This window comes from Ranitomeya imitator, chromosome 3 (assembly GCF_032444005.1).
Source record: "Ranitomeya imitator isolate aRanImi1 chromosome 3, aRanImi1.pri, whole genome shotgun sequence".
Taxonomy (NCBI): domain Eukaryota; kingdom Metazoa; phylum Chordata; class Amphibia; order Anura; family Dendrobatidae; genus Ranitomeya; species Ranitomeya imitator.
In genome coordinates, this window is record NC_091284.1 from 608,600,915 (window position 1) to 608,619,011 (window position 18,097).

Below are 18,097 nucleotides of genomic sequence, written 5' to 3' on the forward strand. Positions count from 1 at the left end.
TTGTAAGCATTATAAGTTGGATGTCATAGCAAACCAACAAACTTTGTTCAGGAGGAAGGTCCTCCAGGCCCTAAAATAAGGAGTGTTTTGGTATTTCTCCTGGTGGTGCTGTCAGGAGGGACGTCCTGGAAAGTAGGAATTAGTCCAACCAGTCATAGTGTTTCCAGGAGTCCATCATGACCGCACCCCTTATATACCCTCCCTTGAGTTTCCTGTCTATGTGATGTAAACATGTGTAGAGAGGAAGTTCAATAAAATAGCGTTGCATCCATCCTGGTGTGGTACTTGGGAAAATACTCCCACTTCCCCTACTCCAACACTGCCTCTCTGCCACTGCTTACAGTCTTTGACAAGCTGCAGCAGTAATGTTGTGGCTACAGCGCACATGACCACTGCAGCCAATCACTGGGCTCACCATGTGCAGGCTAAGTTGGAATTTCCTCTGAGCCCAGTGATTTTGCAGCACATGTCATGTCCTCTGAAGTCAAGACGTCGCCACTGCTGCCTGTCAGCAAAGACTTGGAGCAGTGGCAGAGAGACAGCACTCCAGAAGAGTGTGTGTATTATACTTACAAACTAATCTACAAATTCCAACAGTTTGATCTGACATCTTACATTAGTCTTAATATATAACCTTTCTACAACTTGAGGACTTTACATTCTGAGACTAATATCAGCACTTGGACCTTAGACTTTAAAATTTTAATAAATCAGACCCCAGTTAAAGACCTGTAAGCGAATTACTATTGTGAATGGACTCCTGCTTCTTCTCTTGCCTTGTGGGTCATGGGCTGCTTTTGCTGGGCCCCAAATTGTTGTTGGGGAGTAAATGGGGGACTTGACAGCAGGGAACGTAGAAGCACCTGCAGCACTGGAGGAAGCGGAAGGTATGGGGTCTTCTCTGCTCTTCACACTCATGGTTGTGTGCTGCTCCCTGTCTTCTCACAGGCATCATAGTGTCAGGTATACAGATGTGCGCACAGAGCCAGAATATAAAGCAAACATTTTATGCAGGTGTGGAGAAAATACTGTAAAGTAGGGATGCTTTTAAAAATTGAAGTGTTAATAATTTATTTTTAACTATTAACCAGTGAATGAACAAAAATTAAATCCAAATCCAATCAAGATGAGTTCTTCTAGCTACACTTGTACATTTTTTGGAGCATATCTGCAGGGATGTTTTTCACACATCTTGAAGAGCTACAGCTGTTCTGTGGGTGTAGACTTGTGCAAACTCTTCTGTCTCTTCATGTAATTCCAGACAGACTCGATAATGAGATCAGGATCTGCGATATTATCACTTCCAGAACTCTTTGTTCTTCTTCATGCTGGAAATAGTTCTTAATGACATTGAGTGTGTATTTTTGGTTCTTTTGTCCTGCAAAAAAAAATTTGGAGCCAATCTGACACATTTCCGAATAATATTTCATGATGGATCTGCCTGTATTTTTCAGCATTAAGGAAACCATTGAAGGGGTTATCTGGGATTTTTTTCTATCTATCTATCTATCTATCTATCTATCTATCTATCTATCTATCTATCTATCTATCTATCTATCTATCTATCTATCTATCTAGAGTCGCTGGGCAGAATAGGCAGGTAAAAATATTAATTTTGGTTCAAAGCAGTAACGGGACGCTCCTGCTGGCGATTCTGCGGCTTCTGTTGACATGTTATCAACAGAGCAGTCTCTTCTGTTCCATTCAGCTGACGCTGCATCACTGCTAATGTCATGCTGGCTTCATAACTGCGGAGAGCTGGCTGTCAGTCAGGGCGTCATTGCAAAGTTCATTCTATCGACAGAGTAGATCGGAAGAACTGCTCTGTTGATAGGTAAAATTAAGCTGCAATATTTCAGGCAGGAGTGGGGCCACCAGAGATTGGCATCAGGCATAACATGCAGGTACTTGGTAACTACTTATTGGCCTCATAACCTCATAAGAAAAAATATAAAAGTACTGGAAATCCACTCTAATTCCAACCAAATACTCAACTCCACTTGCTGAAATGCTCCTCCAAACCTGCAAGGAACCTCCACCATGCTTCACTGTAGATTGCAGACACTCAGTATTGTACCACTCTCCAGCCCTTAGGCTTATAAACTGCCTTCTATTATACCCACGTATTTCACATTTTGACTCATCAGTCTAGAAAACCTGCTGCATTTTTTTGCATTTCACTTTTTATATTTTCGTGCAAAGTTGATTTATGGTGCTTAGTCTTGCTTCCATGTCAAAGGTATGGCTTTTTAGCCTCCATTCCTCCATAAAGACCACTTCTGGACAGACTTCTCTGAACAGTAGACTGGTGTAGCAGGGTCCTACTGGTTGTTGCCATTTCTGAGCTGAAGACACTGCTGGACACTTTCCAATCCTATTTTCAAGGGATGTAAGCATGATGTTTTTCATCTGCTGCATTTTCCTTGACCGACCTACAACCCTCAATATTGCCCTTTTCTTCATGCTTTTTCAAAAGAGCTTAATCACAACATATTGAATCCCCAGTCTACTTTGAGACCTTGATGATGCAGTATAACTACCTTGTGACTTCTTCCTGTGCTCTGTCAATTCATGGTGTATAATCTGTATTCCACAATGTCACCTTTTTATAACAAAGATTGACTGTCCCTTACCCAGTTTAAAAGCAGTCTACCAGCTGTTCCCAGTGCAGGTGGCGACTGGAACTGCTCAGTTGTGCAGCTGCACAGCTCTGTCAACTGTGTGCTGGCAGCATCTGGGTATTGTATATCTGCGCCTATTCAGGTCAGTGTGGGGCTGATGTTCAGTACTGACCACTATTCTGTTAACGGAGCTGTGCAGCTCTGCAGGTGAGCCCTTCTGCCCAGCATTGGGAACAGCAGATCATCAGAGGTTTCGGGTGTCACAACCCCACCACTGGTCAGACGTTGTCAGGTTTCACCAATATGAGTTACGGCCACCGCCTTTCAGGACTGATATACAGCATTCTATAATACTGTATATCTGCCCCCAACCCGACCTGTAAGAGAAGAAAAATAACTTTTATACTCGCCTGCAGGGCTGTCCAGTCCGAGGGGTGTCAGGCTATGGGCACACGTTGTGGATTTTGCAGCGGGTCCGCAGCAGTTTTCCATGCCTTTACAGTACAATGTAAACCTATGGAAAACGCAATCCGCAGTGCCCATGCTGCGGAAAAAAACGTGTGGAAACGCTGCGGGTTACATTCCGCAGCATGTAGTTTCTTTGTGTGAATTCCGCAGCGGTTTACACCTGCTCCATAATAGGAATCCGCAGGTGTAAAACCGCAGGTGGAATCCGCACAAATTCCACATAAAAACCGCGGTAAATCCGCAGGTAAAACACAGTGCCTTTTACCTGCGGATTTATGAAATCCGCTGCGGAAAAATCCGCAGAGCTCAAAAATACATGTGCACATACCCTCACTCTTGGTCCAGCGCCTCCCATCTTCTTGCGATGCTGGCCTCCTTGGTTCGTGAGGATAACGTGTCCCTGCATCATCCACACAGTCTGCCTGGCATTGTGCTGCTGCGCAGGTGTACTTATCTGCCCTGTGGAGGGCAGAGCAAAATCCTGCAGTGCGCATGCGCTGGGCCTCTGACCTTCCCCGATGCCTGCGCACTGCAGTAGTTTGCTCTGCCCTCAGTGTCGAATGATGCAGGGACGCGTCATCCACATGAAGCAAGCAGGAGCACGGCAACGCAAGAAGATGGGAGGCGCCGGACCAGGAAGAGCGACACCCCGGACCGGACCGCCCCGCAGGTGAGTGTAATAAGTTATTTTTCTTCTCTTATAGGTCGGGATGGGGGCTATACAGCATTCTAAAAGCCCTGAAAGGTGGGGGCTTTAACTCGTTTTGGCCTAACCTGGTGACAGATTCCCTTTAAAGTCCCGGATAACCACTTTAAGCCTCCTACACAGCTGTCTGACTATGTTTCAACTTACGATTATGTACAAAAATGATCCTTAGAGATTTTCAGATTGCATTAGTGCAATCCGTTTAGCGCCTAGCGCTAACGCAATGTGTTGTAATGGGGTCGCGTTAAACGTCCCCGCTCTCGCAGATCTGCGACAGTGGGGAACGGGCCTCGGACAAAAGAACGGCACATCGCTAGCGCATGCCGAAAATGGCACGCGCTAGTGATGCGCATCCCCATTGCTGTTAATGGGCGCGTTAACGGACGTGTTGCACAGCGTTAATTTCGCCGTGCAACGCTGTCCGTTAGCGCGGTCCCGTTAACGCAATGGGAACCTAGCCTAAGGCTAACTTTTTACCCCTGACTGTATACAAGTGTGATTTTGGAGGCTGCTAACACTACTATAGAACTCAAGCAGTGGGAGTTTACAGGACATTTGGAGACTGCTGTATGCACGACACGTGGGAGGCACAGACTTTACGGGATGTGCTGTTGTGTTCTACTGTGGGATGGGAGCAAATCGCGCACTAAATCCGTCCTGGCTCTGGCCAGTGTGAGGACGTTTCACTGCACCCAGCGTTCGGTAGTGAAAGGCTAACCTCCCGGCGCTTCTGCTCGAAGTATATATTGTAAAGGGAGTGGCTACAAGGATCTGGTGGAACAGAAAGTGCAGCTTTTCTATTTTATATGTCCAAAATCTGCTTACTGAAAGTGCGAGTACAGCAGCGTCAGCCAGATGTGGCAGTGCAGTGATCAAACCATCTTACTGCACAACATGCTGCTGTACAGAACCACTCAGATTCTGCTGCTTCTGGAGGCTTCCGGCAGTATATAACCACTCTATATGCATCAGCAGGACTCTCAGCATTTTGTGGTATTAGGAAGTCCGAAATACACCACCACGGGACTTACCTGTGTATGTCTATTGTTGTTTCAAAATGTTTTTTTAATGACTTTTACATTCTTATCGCTAATGTTATACATCTATTTTTTCTTACAGGCTGACAACCTGGAAAATGCTCTTTTCATACCGGACCTCAAACTGCACAGCAATCCTTCAGCATTCAATGTGTATTGCAATGTCCGTCACTGTGTCCTGGAGTGGCAGAGGAAGGAAACGTCTCTTCTGTTATCCTCTAAGAATTCGGTGCAGAGTGGGGAGTCTGACAGTGATGAAGAGGAGGAATCCAAAGATCAACCAGTTAAGCTTCCAAAGGTGAGTGTTTCCGCCATTAGATTAGGAAGTCTTTCTTGCTTAGGGGTAGCTCTTAAGCACGGCTTCATATTATAGCCTTGATTATAGCTCTTATTGCTGACAGTGCTAAGTGCCATCTAATGTGTGAAAGGAATCGGTCACCATGTTTTTGCTGCCCTGTGTTCGCTGCAAAGACCCTGATCCCGGCACCAGGTCGCTTTTGATGGTGCAGTAGTTTGGTAAAGTTGAGGGAAAAGCCTGCAGCTCATGTATACCGAAGATGCTACGTGCATTACATGGAGAGGAATAAACAGCGAATATATGAAATCTACTGCAGATACCCCTGTGTCAGACCCCACAGACCTCATGTCACTAGCCCATGGGTGTCTGTGGAATGCAGCTTCAGCCAATAGCCACAGAGCCCCATTTTGTGATTCCGAAGTAGTGTTTACATGCTGCTGGCATCCGGGGTGAGAGTGGTTGATCGATTGCAGGTTATTTTGATGACCTCAAGTCGAAAGGTGAGCTGATCGATATAAAAGTGGAGGAAAACCCCTTTAAGCTCAGTGAGAGTTGTGTAAATTCTTTAGTTCGTCCCCAATAGTAAATGTGTGTTTTTTATAATGTTTGCAGAGAAGTTGTTTTCTCCCAGAGAAACAGACCTGAAAACCACCTTGCAAAATAGTTTATGCTAAACGTAATATAAGGGTTTTCTGAAACATGCAATGTGTGTGGTGCATACAGTGACTTGCAAAAGGATTAACCTCCTTGGCATTTTTCGTGTTTTTCTTCCTCACAACATGTAATTTCACTTTTTTTTTTTTTTTTTAAGGGTTTGCATCAGTTCATTTAAAGAACATTCCTACAACTGTGAACATTTGGTTTTCTTTTTATTGTGAACAAATAAACAAATAGGACAAAATAACTGAAAACCTAACTATTCACCCCATAAATTCAGTACTTTGTAGAGACTCCTTTTGCTGCAATTCCAGCTGCAAGTCACTTTTGATAAGTCTCTGAGCTTTTCATATATTTCTACTGGAATGTTTGCCCATTCCTCAAGGCAAAACTGCTCCAGCTCCTTCAAGTTAGATGGTTTCAAGACTGAACACAGATTCTGAATAGGTTTGGGATTTGACTGGGCCACTCCAAAACATTTAGGCCTTGTGCCCACGTTGCGTTTTTTATGCGTTTCTGCTGTGTATTTTGCCGCAGCGGAAACTCTTAAAACCACATTCCCATGCAATCCGATGGGATTCTGCAGTGGCTGTGCCCATGCTGCGGATTTTCCTGCTGCGGAATCACATAGCAGTAAAATCCAAAGCATGTTCATTATTTCTGCGGAATCGCGGCAATTCTGCAGCCATAGGATTGCATTGAAACGCTCACTTTAGGCATGTGGCTATGCCCACCATCTGACACCCCCCCCCCAAATCTACTGACAGCGGCGATCTGCCGCCGCTGTCAGTCTTTCCTCCCCTTTATTTTGTGCTCTGCTGCCCTCTGCTGCTTTCCTCTCCCCTCCTCTCTGGTGCCCCCTCCGCTGTCCGATCCCACCCCCCGTACTGCTGGAGTCCCGGGGACCCTCCCGGTGTCCGTCCGGCATCTTCGATGGGCGCCGCCATCTTCCAAAATGGCAGGCTCATGTGCAGTTCGCTCGCCGAATCTGTCTACCTGCAGATTCATTACAGGTACATTTTGATCACTGTGATAGGTTATATCACGGTGATCAAAATAAAAAAATAGTAAATAAAGCCCCCCCTTATCACTCCCATAGCTAGGGAAAATAATAAAATAAATAAAATATATTTATTTTTATTTTTCCACTAGGGTTAGGGTTAAAACTAGGGTTAGGGTTAGAACTAGGGTTACGGCTAGGGTTGCCATAAGGGTTAGAATTAGGCTATGTGCACACGGTGCGGATTTGGCTGCAGATCCACAGCGGATTGGCCGCTGCGGATTCGTGGCAGTTTTCCATCACGTTTACAGTACCATGTAAACCTATGGAAAACCAAATCCGGTGTGCTCATGGTGCGGAAAATTCCTTGCGGAAACACTGCGTTGTATTTTCCGCAACATGTCAATTCTTTGTGCGGATTCCGCAACGTTTTACACCTGTTCCTCAATAGGAATCCGCAGGTGAAATCCGCACAACAAACACTGGAAATCCGCAGTAAATCCACAAGTAAAACGCAGTGCGTTTTACCTGCGGATTTTTCAAAAACGGTGCGGAAAAATCCGCACATGAATCCGCAATGTGGGCACATAGCCTTAGGGTTGAAATTAGGGTTAGGGTTGGAATTAGGGTTAAGATTAGGGTTAGGGGTGTGTTGAGGTTAGGGTTAGGCTTGTGGTTAGGGTTGGGATTAGGGTTGGTTGTCGAGTAGGGTTAGGGTTGGGATTAGGGTTAGGGGTGTGTTGAGGTTAGGGTTGTGGTTAGGGGTGTGTTGGGGTTAGGGTTGTGATTACGGTTATGGTTAGAGTTGGGATTAGAGTTAGGGGTGTGTTGGGGTTAGTGTTGGAGTTAGAATTGAGGGGTTTCCAATGTTTAGGCACATCAAGGGGTCTCCAATCACGACATGGCGGTACCATTGATTCCAGCCAATCTTGCATTCAAAAAGTCAAATGGTGCTCCCTCCCTTCTGAGCCCCGACGCGTGCCCAAACAGTGGTTTACCCCCACATATTGGGCATCAGCGTACTCGGGACAAACTGGACAACAAATATTGGGGTTCAGTTTCTCGTGTTGCCCTTGTGAAAATAAAAAATTGCGGGCTAAAAAAAAAATCATTTTTGAGGAAAAAAACAATGATTCTTTATTTTCACGGTTCTGCGTTATAAACTTTTGTGAAGCACTTTGGGGTTCAAAGTGCTCACCACAAATCTATATAAGTTCCTTGGGGGGGTCTAGTTTCCAAAATGCGGTCACTTGTGGGGGGTTTCTACTGTTTAGGCACATTAGGGGTTCTGCAAACATAACATGACACCCACAGACCATTCCATCAAAGTCTGCATTCCAAAACGTCACTACTTCCCTTCTGAGCTCTGCCATGCACCCAAACACTGGTTTACCCCCACATATGGGGTATGAGCGTACTCAGGACAAACTGGACAACAACTTTTATGGTCCAATTTCTCCTGTTACCCTTGTGAAAATAAAAAATTGTGGGCTAAAAAATAATTTTTGAGGAAAGAAAAATGATTTTTTATTTTCATGGCTCTGCGTTATAAACTTCTGTGAAGCATTTGGGGGTTCAAAGTGCTCATCACACATCTAGATAAGTTCCTTGGGGGGATATAGTTTCCAAAATTGTTGTGAATTCTGTTGTCAAGCTCCCTCCTGTGGTCATGAATGGTACTTCGGCTGGTTCTGTCCATGGGCTTCCTCTGGTGGGTGTGAGTGGAGCTGCGGCTTCTGAGTTTCCTTCTACAGGTGACGAGGTTAATTCGTTAGCTGGCTGCTCTATTTAACTCCACCTAGATCATTGCTCCATGCCACCTGTCAATGTTCCAGTATTGGTCTAGTTCTCTCCTGGATCGTTCTTGTGACCTGTCTTCCCAGCTGAAGCTAAGTTCCTGCTTGTTTTTCTCTGGTTTGCTATTTTTCTGTCCAGCTTGCTATTTTGATTTTTGTCTTGCTTGCTGGAAGCTCTGGGACGCAGAGGGAGCGCCTCCGCACCGTGAGTCGGTGCAGAGGGTCTTTTTGCGCCCTCTCCGTGGTCTTTTTGTAGGTTTTTGTGCTGACCGCAAAGTTACCTTTCCTATCCTCGGTCTGTTCAGTAAGTCGGGCCTCACTTTGCTAAATCTATTTCATCTCTGTGTTTGTAATTTTCATCTTACTCACAGTCATTATATGTGGGGGCTGCCTTTTCCTTTGGGGAATTTCTCTGAGGCAAGGTAGGCTTTATTTTTCTATCTCTAGGGCTAGCTAGTTTCTTAGGCTGTGTCGAGTTGCATAGGGAGTGTTAGGAGCAATCCACGGCTATTTCTAGTGTGTGTGATAGGATTAGGGATTGCGATCAGCAGAGTTCCCACGTCTCAGAGCTCGTCCTATATTATTAGTAACTATCAGGTCATTCCGTGTGCTCTTAACCACTAGGTCCATTATTGTCCTTACCACCAGGTCATAACACAAAATGGGGTCACTTGTGGGGGAGCTCCAATGTTTAGGCACACAGGGGCTCTCCAAACAACAACAAGTAAAAAAAACAACCACTACATACTTACCTACCGCTGTCTGTCCCCGGCGCTCTGCTTCTCTGGTCTGGCTGTGAGCACAGCGGCCGGAAAGCAGAGCGGTGACGTCACCGCTGTGCTTTCCGGCTGCCCAGCGCTCACAGCCAGAGCAGAGAAGCAGAGCGCCGGGGACAGACAGCGGTAGGTAAGTATGTAGTGGTTGTTTTTTTTACTTTAACGATGGTAACCAGGGTAAACATCGGGTTACTAAGCGCGGCCCTGCGCTTAGTAACCCGATGATTACCCTGGTTACCGGGGACCTCGGGATCGTTGGTCGCTGTAGAGCTGTCTGTGTGACAGCTCTCCAGCGACCAAACAGCGACGCTGCAGCGATCCGGATCGTTGTCGGTATCGCTGCAGCGTCGCTTAGTGTGACGGTACCTTTAGGATTTTATAGTGCTGGTCCCTGTCATCCAGAGCCGGGATTTCTCAGTATTATGTGTGCCAGGACTGGAATCATAACAATAATTAGTTTAAAAAGGATTAACTTTTATTTTACTAAGTACAAAATATTAAATATACCAATTTCCAGCAAAACAGACAAAATGGGAAATCTGGTGGGTGAGCCAATGAGGGAACCCCAGTGTAAAAAGGTCAATATTAAGTAACTTTTAAATATCCATACCCAAGCAATATAACGAATATTGGAGTACCAAATAGTGTGAATCCTAAACATAAAATCAAAAGAAGTGCCGTAACAATCAAATTCTATGCATAAAGTAATAAGCGGCTCACCCACCCAACACCCGAAGTGCTTTTCATTCTTGAAACATCATTGGGTGTTTTATGGGCGAATGGATACAGATCTTTGAATATTGACTATATATATATATATATATATATATATATATATATATATATATATATATATACATATATATATATATATATATATATATATACATATATACATATATACATATATACATATATACATATATACATATATATATATATATATATATATATATATATATACACACACACACATACATACATACATACATACATACATACATACATACATACATACATACATACATACATACATACATTTACTAAGTGATTGGTGCCTTTTTTTACTATTGTGGTTCCCTCTTTGGCTCTCCCACCAATTAGTCCTTTTGTGGGCAATTTGTTTGTGCATTCAGTAGAAAGTTGCAGTCTGTGTTTTTTCTTGTGTCTGCACCTCACTCTGCTCTGTCGCCTGAGCGGGAACCCTCTTGGATGGAGGCGGAGGAGTAGTTTGACTGGTGGCGGTCCATGGCCCAGTCCCTTACAGATATGCTTGCAGTTAAGTCATTCAGAAAATGTTTAATTACCATATAAACAGAAGGTGAAGGTGTAAAATAAATAATAAAATGCATACTAATCAGTTGTTCCATCCCTTGCGGCTCCAGTGCCGATCGGAGTTCTGAATTTGGTCTCTGGCCTCCGTGTTGGCATGCCGTATAGCTGGCATCACTGGCAAGGAAGCGGCCAGAGCTTCAGTATTACATCACCAGGGATTTGCCAGCAAGTGTAATATCTTCATTCTCTACGAGAACACGTTAAGATCCGTTTGGAGCTTTTGCTTTACATCACCCGGGTCATCCATGGGAGGTCTAGAGATTTTCAGAAGGCTATGTAGGCATCTTCTGTGCCCTGTGCAGGCGGGAGGTGGAGGAGGTGAGCTGTGATGATCGCCTAGTGTGAGTGGAGTCATCCGGTGTTATGTCATCTTAGGCTACTTTCACACTAGCGTCGGAATCTCCCCGTCGCAATGCGTCAGGGAGAGATTCCGACGCTAGCGTTTAACGCATTACACAATGGAGGCAGCGGATGCATTTCTCCGGCGCATCCGCTGCCCCATTGTAAGGTGGGGGCGGAGTTCCGGCCGCGCATGCGCGGTCGGAAAATGCGGTCCGTCAGGAGCAAAAAACGTTACATGTAGCGTTTTTTGCTCCCGACGGTCCGCAAAAGCACGACGCATCCGTCGCTCGACGGATGCGACGTGTGGCAATCCGTCGCAAATGCGTCGTCAATACAAGTCTATGGGGAAAAAACGCATCCTGCAAGCACTTTTGCAGGATGCGTTTTTTCTGCAAAACGACGCATTGTGACGGATTGCAGAAAACGCTAGTGTGAAAGTAGCCTTACCTGTGATAGAGATGACTACTGAAAAATGAATCTACAGAGTGAAAGCTGTTCTCTCATTACCAAGCTCAGTAGTCATTGTGAAATTTCAAGATTTCAGGATTTTTTTCGATATGATGCTATTGAGAATTGTTCAAAAATATCGTAAATGTTTAACAAATACGTTCAACATAAGACTTAATTCAATCAATTTTGACGTTTTCTTACAATTTTTCTTTTCTTAACACTAGGATTCAGTTTTCATTTAAAAAAAAAGAAAAAAAAGACTTTATTACAAAAAATTATTCCAGATGTTTGTGTGGTCCAAAGAACGGTTTTGTTTTTTTTTTGTTTATAGCTTGGCAATATCTATTACTACATTGCATAATTCTTTACATACTAATTACCGTGTACAATAGTCTGCGTATTTAATGGCTATCATTTCTTTTCCAGATTATCGAAATTGGTTTATGTGAAGTGTTCGAGTTGATAAAAGAAACTCGTTTTTCTCACCCGTCACTGTGTTTAAGGAGCTTGCAGGCGCTACTTAATATTCTACAGGGTCAGCAACCAGAGGGGCTTCAGTCTGAACCTCCCGAAGTGTTAGGTAAGAGGATTGCGACTTCTTGTTACTGCATTCGCCAGCTTCCTTCGTTTTTCTGTACTAGTTTGGATTTAGCCTACATGACTGACTTTACTGCTGGGAAGAATATCTCTTGTAATAATGAAAGTCCTGCGCTACATCTCATGATCTTATTCTTACCTTCATTGATTTCTCGAACAGAATCTCTCCTCCAGCTTATTTTGGAGATCACAACTCGTAGTACAGGAGCCAATGATAGTACCGGACAGTCGCTCACTGCGCTCTCCTGTGCCTGCCTGTTCAGTCTGGTGGTGGCATGGGGAGAAACGGGAAGGACCCTCCAAGCCATCTCGGCAATTCTTACCAACAACGGCAGCCATGCTTGCCAAACCATTCAGGTACCTTTCTATTTACACCTTTCCAGGTGCATTCTTGACTAAGTGGTCCAGTTTTTAAACTCCGTTTTACCATGAATGATAGAACTTGTAAAAAGCTCGGGGTAGGGCAAACCTTTGTGTTGTCGCACTTGGCGGTCTTTCCCGATGACCTGCTGGGCCAGGCCATGGTTTAGACCTTACAGATTTGCAGTACATATTTGCAGAAACTTACAGCACGAGTGGAAATGCCTACCACACATAGTTGAGATATTTGTTTAGCCCAGAAAAATTAGCATTATTATTCTTTATTATTTATTATTATAGCGCCATTTATTCCATGGCGCTTTATATGATTCCATGGCGCTAACATGATTTTTTATTTTTTTTATTTTACCGTCAAAATCTGTGTATTGCATGCGGGCTTGGCTGCAAAAAAATCTCCCCAGATCTAGGCTATGTGCACACGTTGCGGATTAGGCTTAGGAATTTCTGGTGCGGATTCTGCCTCTCCTGGTAGAAAACGCACCTGCGGATTTGTCGCGTTTTTTATGCGGTTCCGCAGCGGTTTTTTGTGTGCGTTTTTTGCTGCAGTTTTCTTGCAGATTTGCTGCGTTTTTTACCCCTGCTCTTTTTTAGAATGGAATGGGTACAAAAACGCTGCAGATTCACAAAAAAGAAGTGACATGCTACTTCTTTTAAACCGCAGCGCTTCCGCAGCGGATTTTCTGCAAAGTGTGCACAGCATTTTTTTTCTCATTGATTTACATTGTACTGTAAATCAATTGCGGATCTGCAGCGTTTCTGCACCTCAAAAAACGCTGCGGATCTGCAGAGAATCCGCAACGTGTGCACATACCCTAATGGTGAAGTTATACTGAACAGTCATATTAAGCATATTAAGTGAAAGTCCATCTGCGTTAATTTTTGTATGTTGCCATACCCGTAGTCTGATTATTCTGTGCAAATTGGTGCATTGTTATTGCGTTAAAGGTTTTTTTTCCCATGTCGTTAGATGGATATACTTCCACAGTAATTGTAAAAACGGGCATCTTTGTAACCACTTTGTATATTCTAATTTGCTCCCGTTCTCACATTAGTTCAACTTTAGGATTTTGTTCACTTCTCGTTGGTAAGGGGCCTGAGCGGTGGGCAAATTTGTGCAATGATTACAAGCACTTTCCTACTGAGCTTATAAGCCCTGCCCTGAGGCCGTCTAGGACGGCTGGAACTAGTAGCTACCACCTGATACGCGCCTGCTTCCGATGCCTCATAAAGCCGCATCAAGAGCACACAGGCCTACAGCGTGACAATAATGCTGGCCTAAACTATCACTTTTTCAGGAGCATCCATTGCCTGGAGATCAGTGATCTCCTTTTAAAAGTATATTTTTCTTCTTCTTCTTTTTTTTTTTTATCATCGAAAATAACCCACTTGCTATGCAGGGTGGGAGGAAAGATGTCAGGTGTGCACCTTTTCTGCCTGCCAAAGAACACTGGGACTTGAAGTTAGTGACTCTACGGCGCCTGCGCAGAACAAAATGTTACGTCTGTGCGTAGCAGTGCAGAGGAACGACGGTAGGCAGAATGCACGGGCGTGGGATTTCTGTCCCGCACCTGACGAAACACGCACACAGTGAAGAGAGGGAATTAGAAATGTAGTGTAGTGAAGAGAGAAGGCAGTGTTACCTTCCCAGCAGCGGACGCCCCATAGCCTGGAAGAAATTAACATAAGGCGATAAAAGCTGATCCGTGAGGCATACAGGTAGGACTAGTTTCAGTGCTCTACATACTGTATGCCCAAAGAGGGTGACCGCTTCCCTTTAAAAGGATCGTTCATGTCTTCTACTTAAGGGGAGGTGGCGATTGGTATAAGCCATTGGATGCTCTACCTTGGTGTGATATATATATAGATAGATAGATAGATAGATAGATAGATAGATAGATAGATAGATAGATATAGATATAGATATATATATATTTTATTATACTGTGCAGCTCTAACATGAATTTTTATTTTTTGTCTTTTCTTATGCCAGGTGCCAATTATTTTAAACTCTTTACAGCGGAGCGTTCAAGCAGTGCTAGTGGGTAAAATCCAGATACAGGACTGGTTTACAAATGGAATTAAAAAGGCTGCCTTGATGCAGAAATGGTCTTTGAAAGATGTTCCTGTGGATGAAGATGATCAGTGCCTCCTACAAAGCGATGGCTTCTTCCTCTATCTCTTATGCAAAGATGGCCTCTATAAAATTGGTTCTGGGTACAGTGGGACAGTGAGGGTAAATGGAGACTTTTCTAATACATACCGTAACTATATATTTAAATGTAAGGAATAGAATGATCTGGGTTCAGTTGGTATTGTCTAGTAGTATGTAAAATTTGTTTAATTTTTCCTATATGTCTTAAGAAGGACAGAAAAATCAATGAGCCCATATCTGTGTTTTTCTTTTTTTTTTTGCATTATTGATCTTTTTTAGGGTTAGGTCTTTTTCAGACAGTGATAGTTTTTATGCAATTTCTTTTCAACCTGTGTTACATAGACCAGCTTAGAAGTCGTATACATAGTGGTGTATGTTAGGGGCAGGTTGACCATGCATTTTACACCACGGCTTCTATATTGCACCTGTTTAGACCTTCCATAACGTTTCTTTTTCACAGGGCCACATTTACAATTCCACGTCTCGCATTAAAAGCAGAAAAGAAAAGAAGTCTTGGTTAGGTTATGCTCAGGTTGGTATGATTTTGATTGTTGTTTTTTTTTTTCTTTGATTCCTTCTTATTTATTCACATATTATAAATAATGTATTTTGATAATCTGATTTGGTATGCTGAATCAATAGTTAATATTGTTGTCATAGCGGCTATGGGCCTGTTTAAAGGGAATTTGTCAGCAGGTTTTTGCTATGTAATCTGAAGACATTAGGGGATAGAGGCTGAAACACAAATTCAGGGATGTGTCACATTGCTGCTGTTTACTAACTGTGAAGGATTTATCACTAAGAGATTAACATTGCCCCTCCTGTGATAAGCAGCTCACTGTCTATGAAATGGTGGGAGTAGAGTTAGCTTTCTGAGCTTAGTTTTACTCTAAGTGTGCCGTCACACCAAGCGACGCTGCAGCGATACTGACAACGATGTCGATCGCTGCAGCGTCGCTGTTTGGTCGCTGGAGAGCTGTCACACAGACAGCTCTCCAGCGACCAACGATCCCGAGGTCCCCGGTAACCAGGGTAAACATCGGGTTACTAAGCGCAGGGCCGCGCTTAGTAACCCGATGTTTACCCTGGTTACCAGCGTAAACGTTAAAAAAAAAAAACACTACATACTTACCTTCAGCTGTCTGTCCTCCGGCGCTCTGCTTTCCTCTGCACTGTCAGCGCCGGTCAGCCGTAAAGCAGAGCAGTGACGTCACCACTCTGCTTTCCGGCTGGCCGGCGCTGATACAGGATGCAGGAGGAGTGCAGAGAAGCAGAGCGCCGGGGACAGACAGCTGAAGGTAAGTATGTAGTGTTTGTTTTTTTAACGTTTTCGCTGGTAACCAGGGTAAACATCGGGTTACTAAGCGCGGCCCTGCGCTTAGTAACCCGATGTTTACCCTGGTTACCAGTGAAGACATCGCTGGATCGGCGTCACACACGCCGATCCAGCGATGTCAGCGGGAGATCCAGCGATGAAAGAAAGTTTCAGACGATCTGCTACGACGTACGATTCTCAGCAGGGTCCCTGATCGCAGTAGCGTGTCAGACACAGCGAGATCGTAACGATATCGCTGGAACGTCACGGATCGTGCCGTCCTAGCGATCAAAGTGCCACTGTGTGACGGTACCCTAATCTAAAAGCTCTGAATGTGTCAGAATGGCTGCCCCCAGTAAACTAAGTGATACATTGTTAGATTCAGCTACTTTATCTACATTGCGCTGCATTTAGATGAGGTAGCAAAAACTTTCTAACAGATTCCCTTTAAAGTGGATCTGTCAGCGGGATTGTGCACAGTAACCTACAGACCTTGTCAGGTTGGCGCTGTTCTACTGATTACAATGATACCTTGGTTGATAAAATCCATCTTGTGGTTGTTGTTTAATCTTGATTTGTAGTTTTCAGTTAATGATTTGCTCTTGCGGTGGGGCTGTGGGGGTCTTCATGTGGTGCTCTGCTTACATATTCATCTGTATGGCTTATTACAGGTCACTGATCCCTCACTAACCTGCCCCCTATTTTACATACTGCATAGTTATGGTTTGAAAAACCCAAAAAATTCACATTCATCATGCAGGGGGCCGCGCCTGCGCTGTAGCATAATGTGGATAATATGGCTGTTTTCATGTTATTTGAAAATATAGTTTTGTTGTTTAAAAAAAAAAAAAAAAAAAGTCTTAATCCAAATGGCGCAGGTTGTTGCACCTGCACAGTATCGGCTATCGAGTTCCTAATGATGCTACTGGCGCCATCTCGATGTAGCCTAATTTTTTTTTTCTCTAGCATTGCGATTAAGGATTTTTTTTTTAAAACAAAACTATATTTCTGTATAACTTGAAAACAGCCATATTATGCATATCTTGCTACGGTGCCTGCCTGATGAATGTAATAATTTATTTATTTATTTTTTGTTAAACAATTATTCTATGCAGTACAGCCAATGGACAGCGAGTGCCGACACGAGAGGAGAGTATAGGCTTTATTATTTTATCGGGGGCTGAACATTTAGTTTAAGAAGGGGTTGTCCTAGTAGTGGACTGCCGGTTTAAAGGGAACATGTCACCTGTTTTGGCAGATACGAGTTACGGCCATCACCTTTCAGGGACAATATACAACATTCTATAATGCTGTATATCTGCCCCCAACCCGACCTGTAAGAGAAGAAAGATAACTTTTATTATATTCGCCTGTGGGGCGGTCCGATGGGCGTCCTTGGTTTTGGTCTGGCGCCTCCCATCTTCTTCTTATGGCCGTCCTCCTGCTTGCTTCATGTGGATAACACGTCCCTACGTCAGACACACATCTCCTCGGCATCACGCCCCTGCGCAGGCGTACTTATCTGCCCTGATGAGGGCAGAGCAAAGTACTGCAGTGTGCAAGCACTGGGAAAAGTCAAGAGCCTAGTCAGGGCAGATAAGTACGCCTGCCAGGAGCGCGATGCCGAGGAGCCTGTGTGGATGATGCTGGGTGGCGTCATCCACACGAACCAAGAAGATGGTAGGACCGGGAAGAGCGACACCCCTCCGACCGGACCGCCCCGCAGGTGAGTATAATAAATAAACATTCTTCTCTTACAGGTCGGGGTGGGGGCTTATATACAGCATTATAAAATGCTGTACATCAGCCCTGAAAGGCGGTGGCCGTAACTCATACTGTATCTGCCAATACTGGTGACAGGTTGCCTTTAAGTTATATTTTATATTACTCCAGTTGGAATTGACAGAATTAATAATTGGAGACAATTCAATATTGGTAAACCATTAAATACTATCAAAAAATGATAGTACAACAAAACTACAGCCCATCAAATGGAAATCACAGGATCAATAGAAATGTTCATGATATGCGAATAATGAAAAAATGGTGCAACATTTTCAAAACATGTGAATTTATTCAGTATAGAGAATGAGCGCCGCATGCATAAATCCCCGTACTTCACCCATTGGCATGTTATCAGTGAGCTTATTAATGGTTGTCTGAGGA

At 44.0% G+C, this 18,097-nt stretch overlaps 1 protein-coding gene across 16 annotated transcripts in view; it reads left to right on the forward strand.

Annotated features, from left to right (window-relative positions):
• The window catches only part of MYCBP2 (MYC binding protein 2), a 380,821-nt gene that overhangs the window by 93,251 nt on the left and 269,473 nt on the right, over nucleotides 1-18,097 (forward strand). For all 16 annotated transcript variants that reach the window (XM_069758078.1, XM_069758080.1, XM_069758086.1 and 13 more), the window contains exons 3-7: nucleotides 4,915-5,130; nucleotides 11,913-12,066; nucleotides 12,244-12,440; nucleotides 14,455-14,697; nucleotides 15,077-15,148. In XM_069758078.1, coding sequence (XP_069614179.1) covers nucleotides 4,915-5,130; nucleotides 11,913-12,066; nucleotides 12,244-12,440; nucleotides 14,455-14,697; nucleotides 15,077-15,148 — 882 coding nt within the window. The remainder of the gene's footprint in view (nucleotides 1-4,914; nucleotides 5,131-11,912; nucleotides 12,067-12,243; nucleotides 12,441-14,454; nucleotides 14,698-15,076; nucleotides 15,149-18,097) is intronic.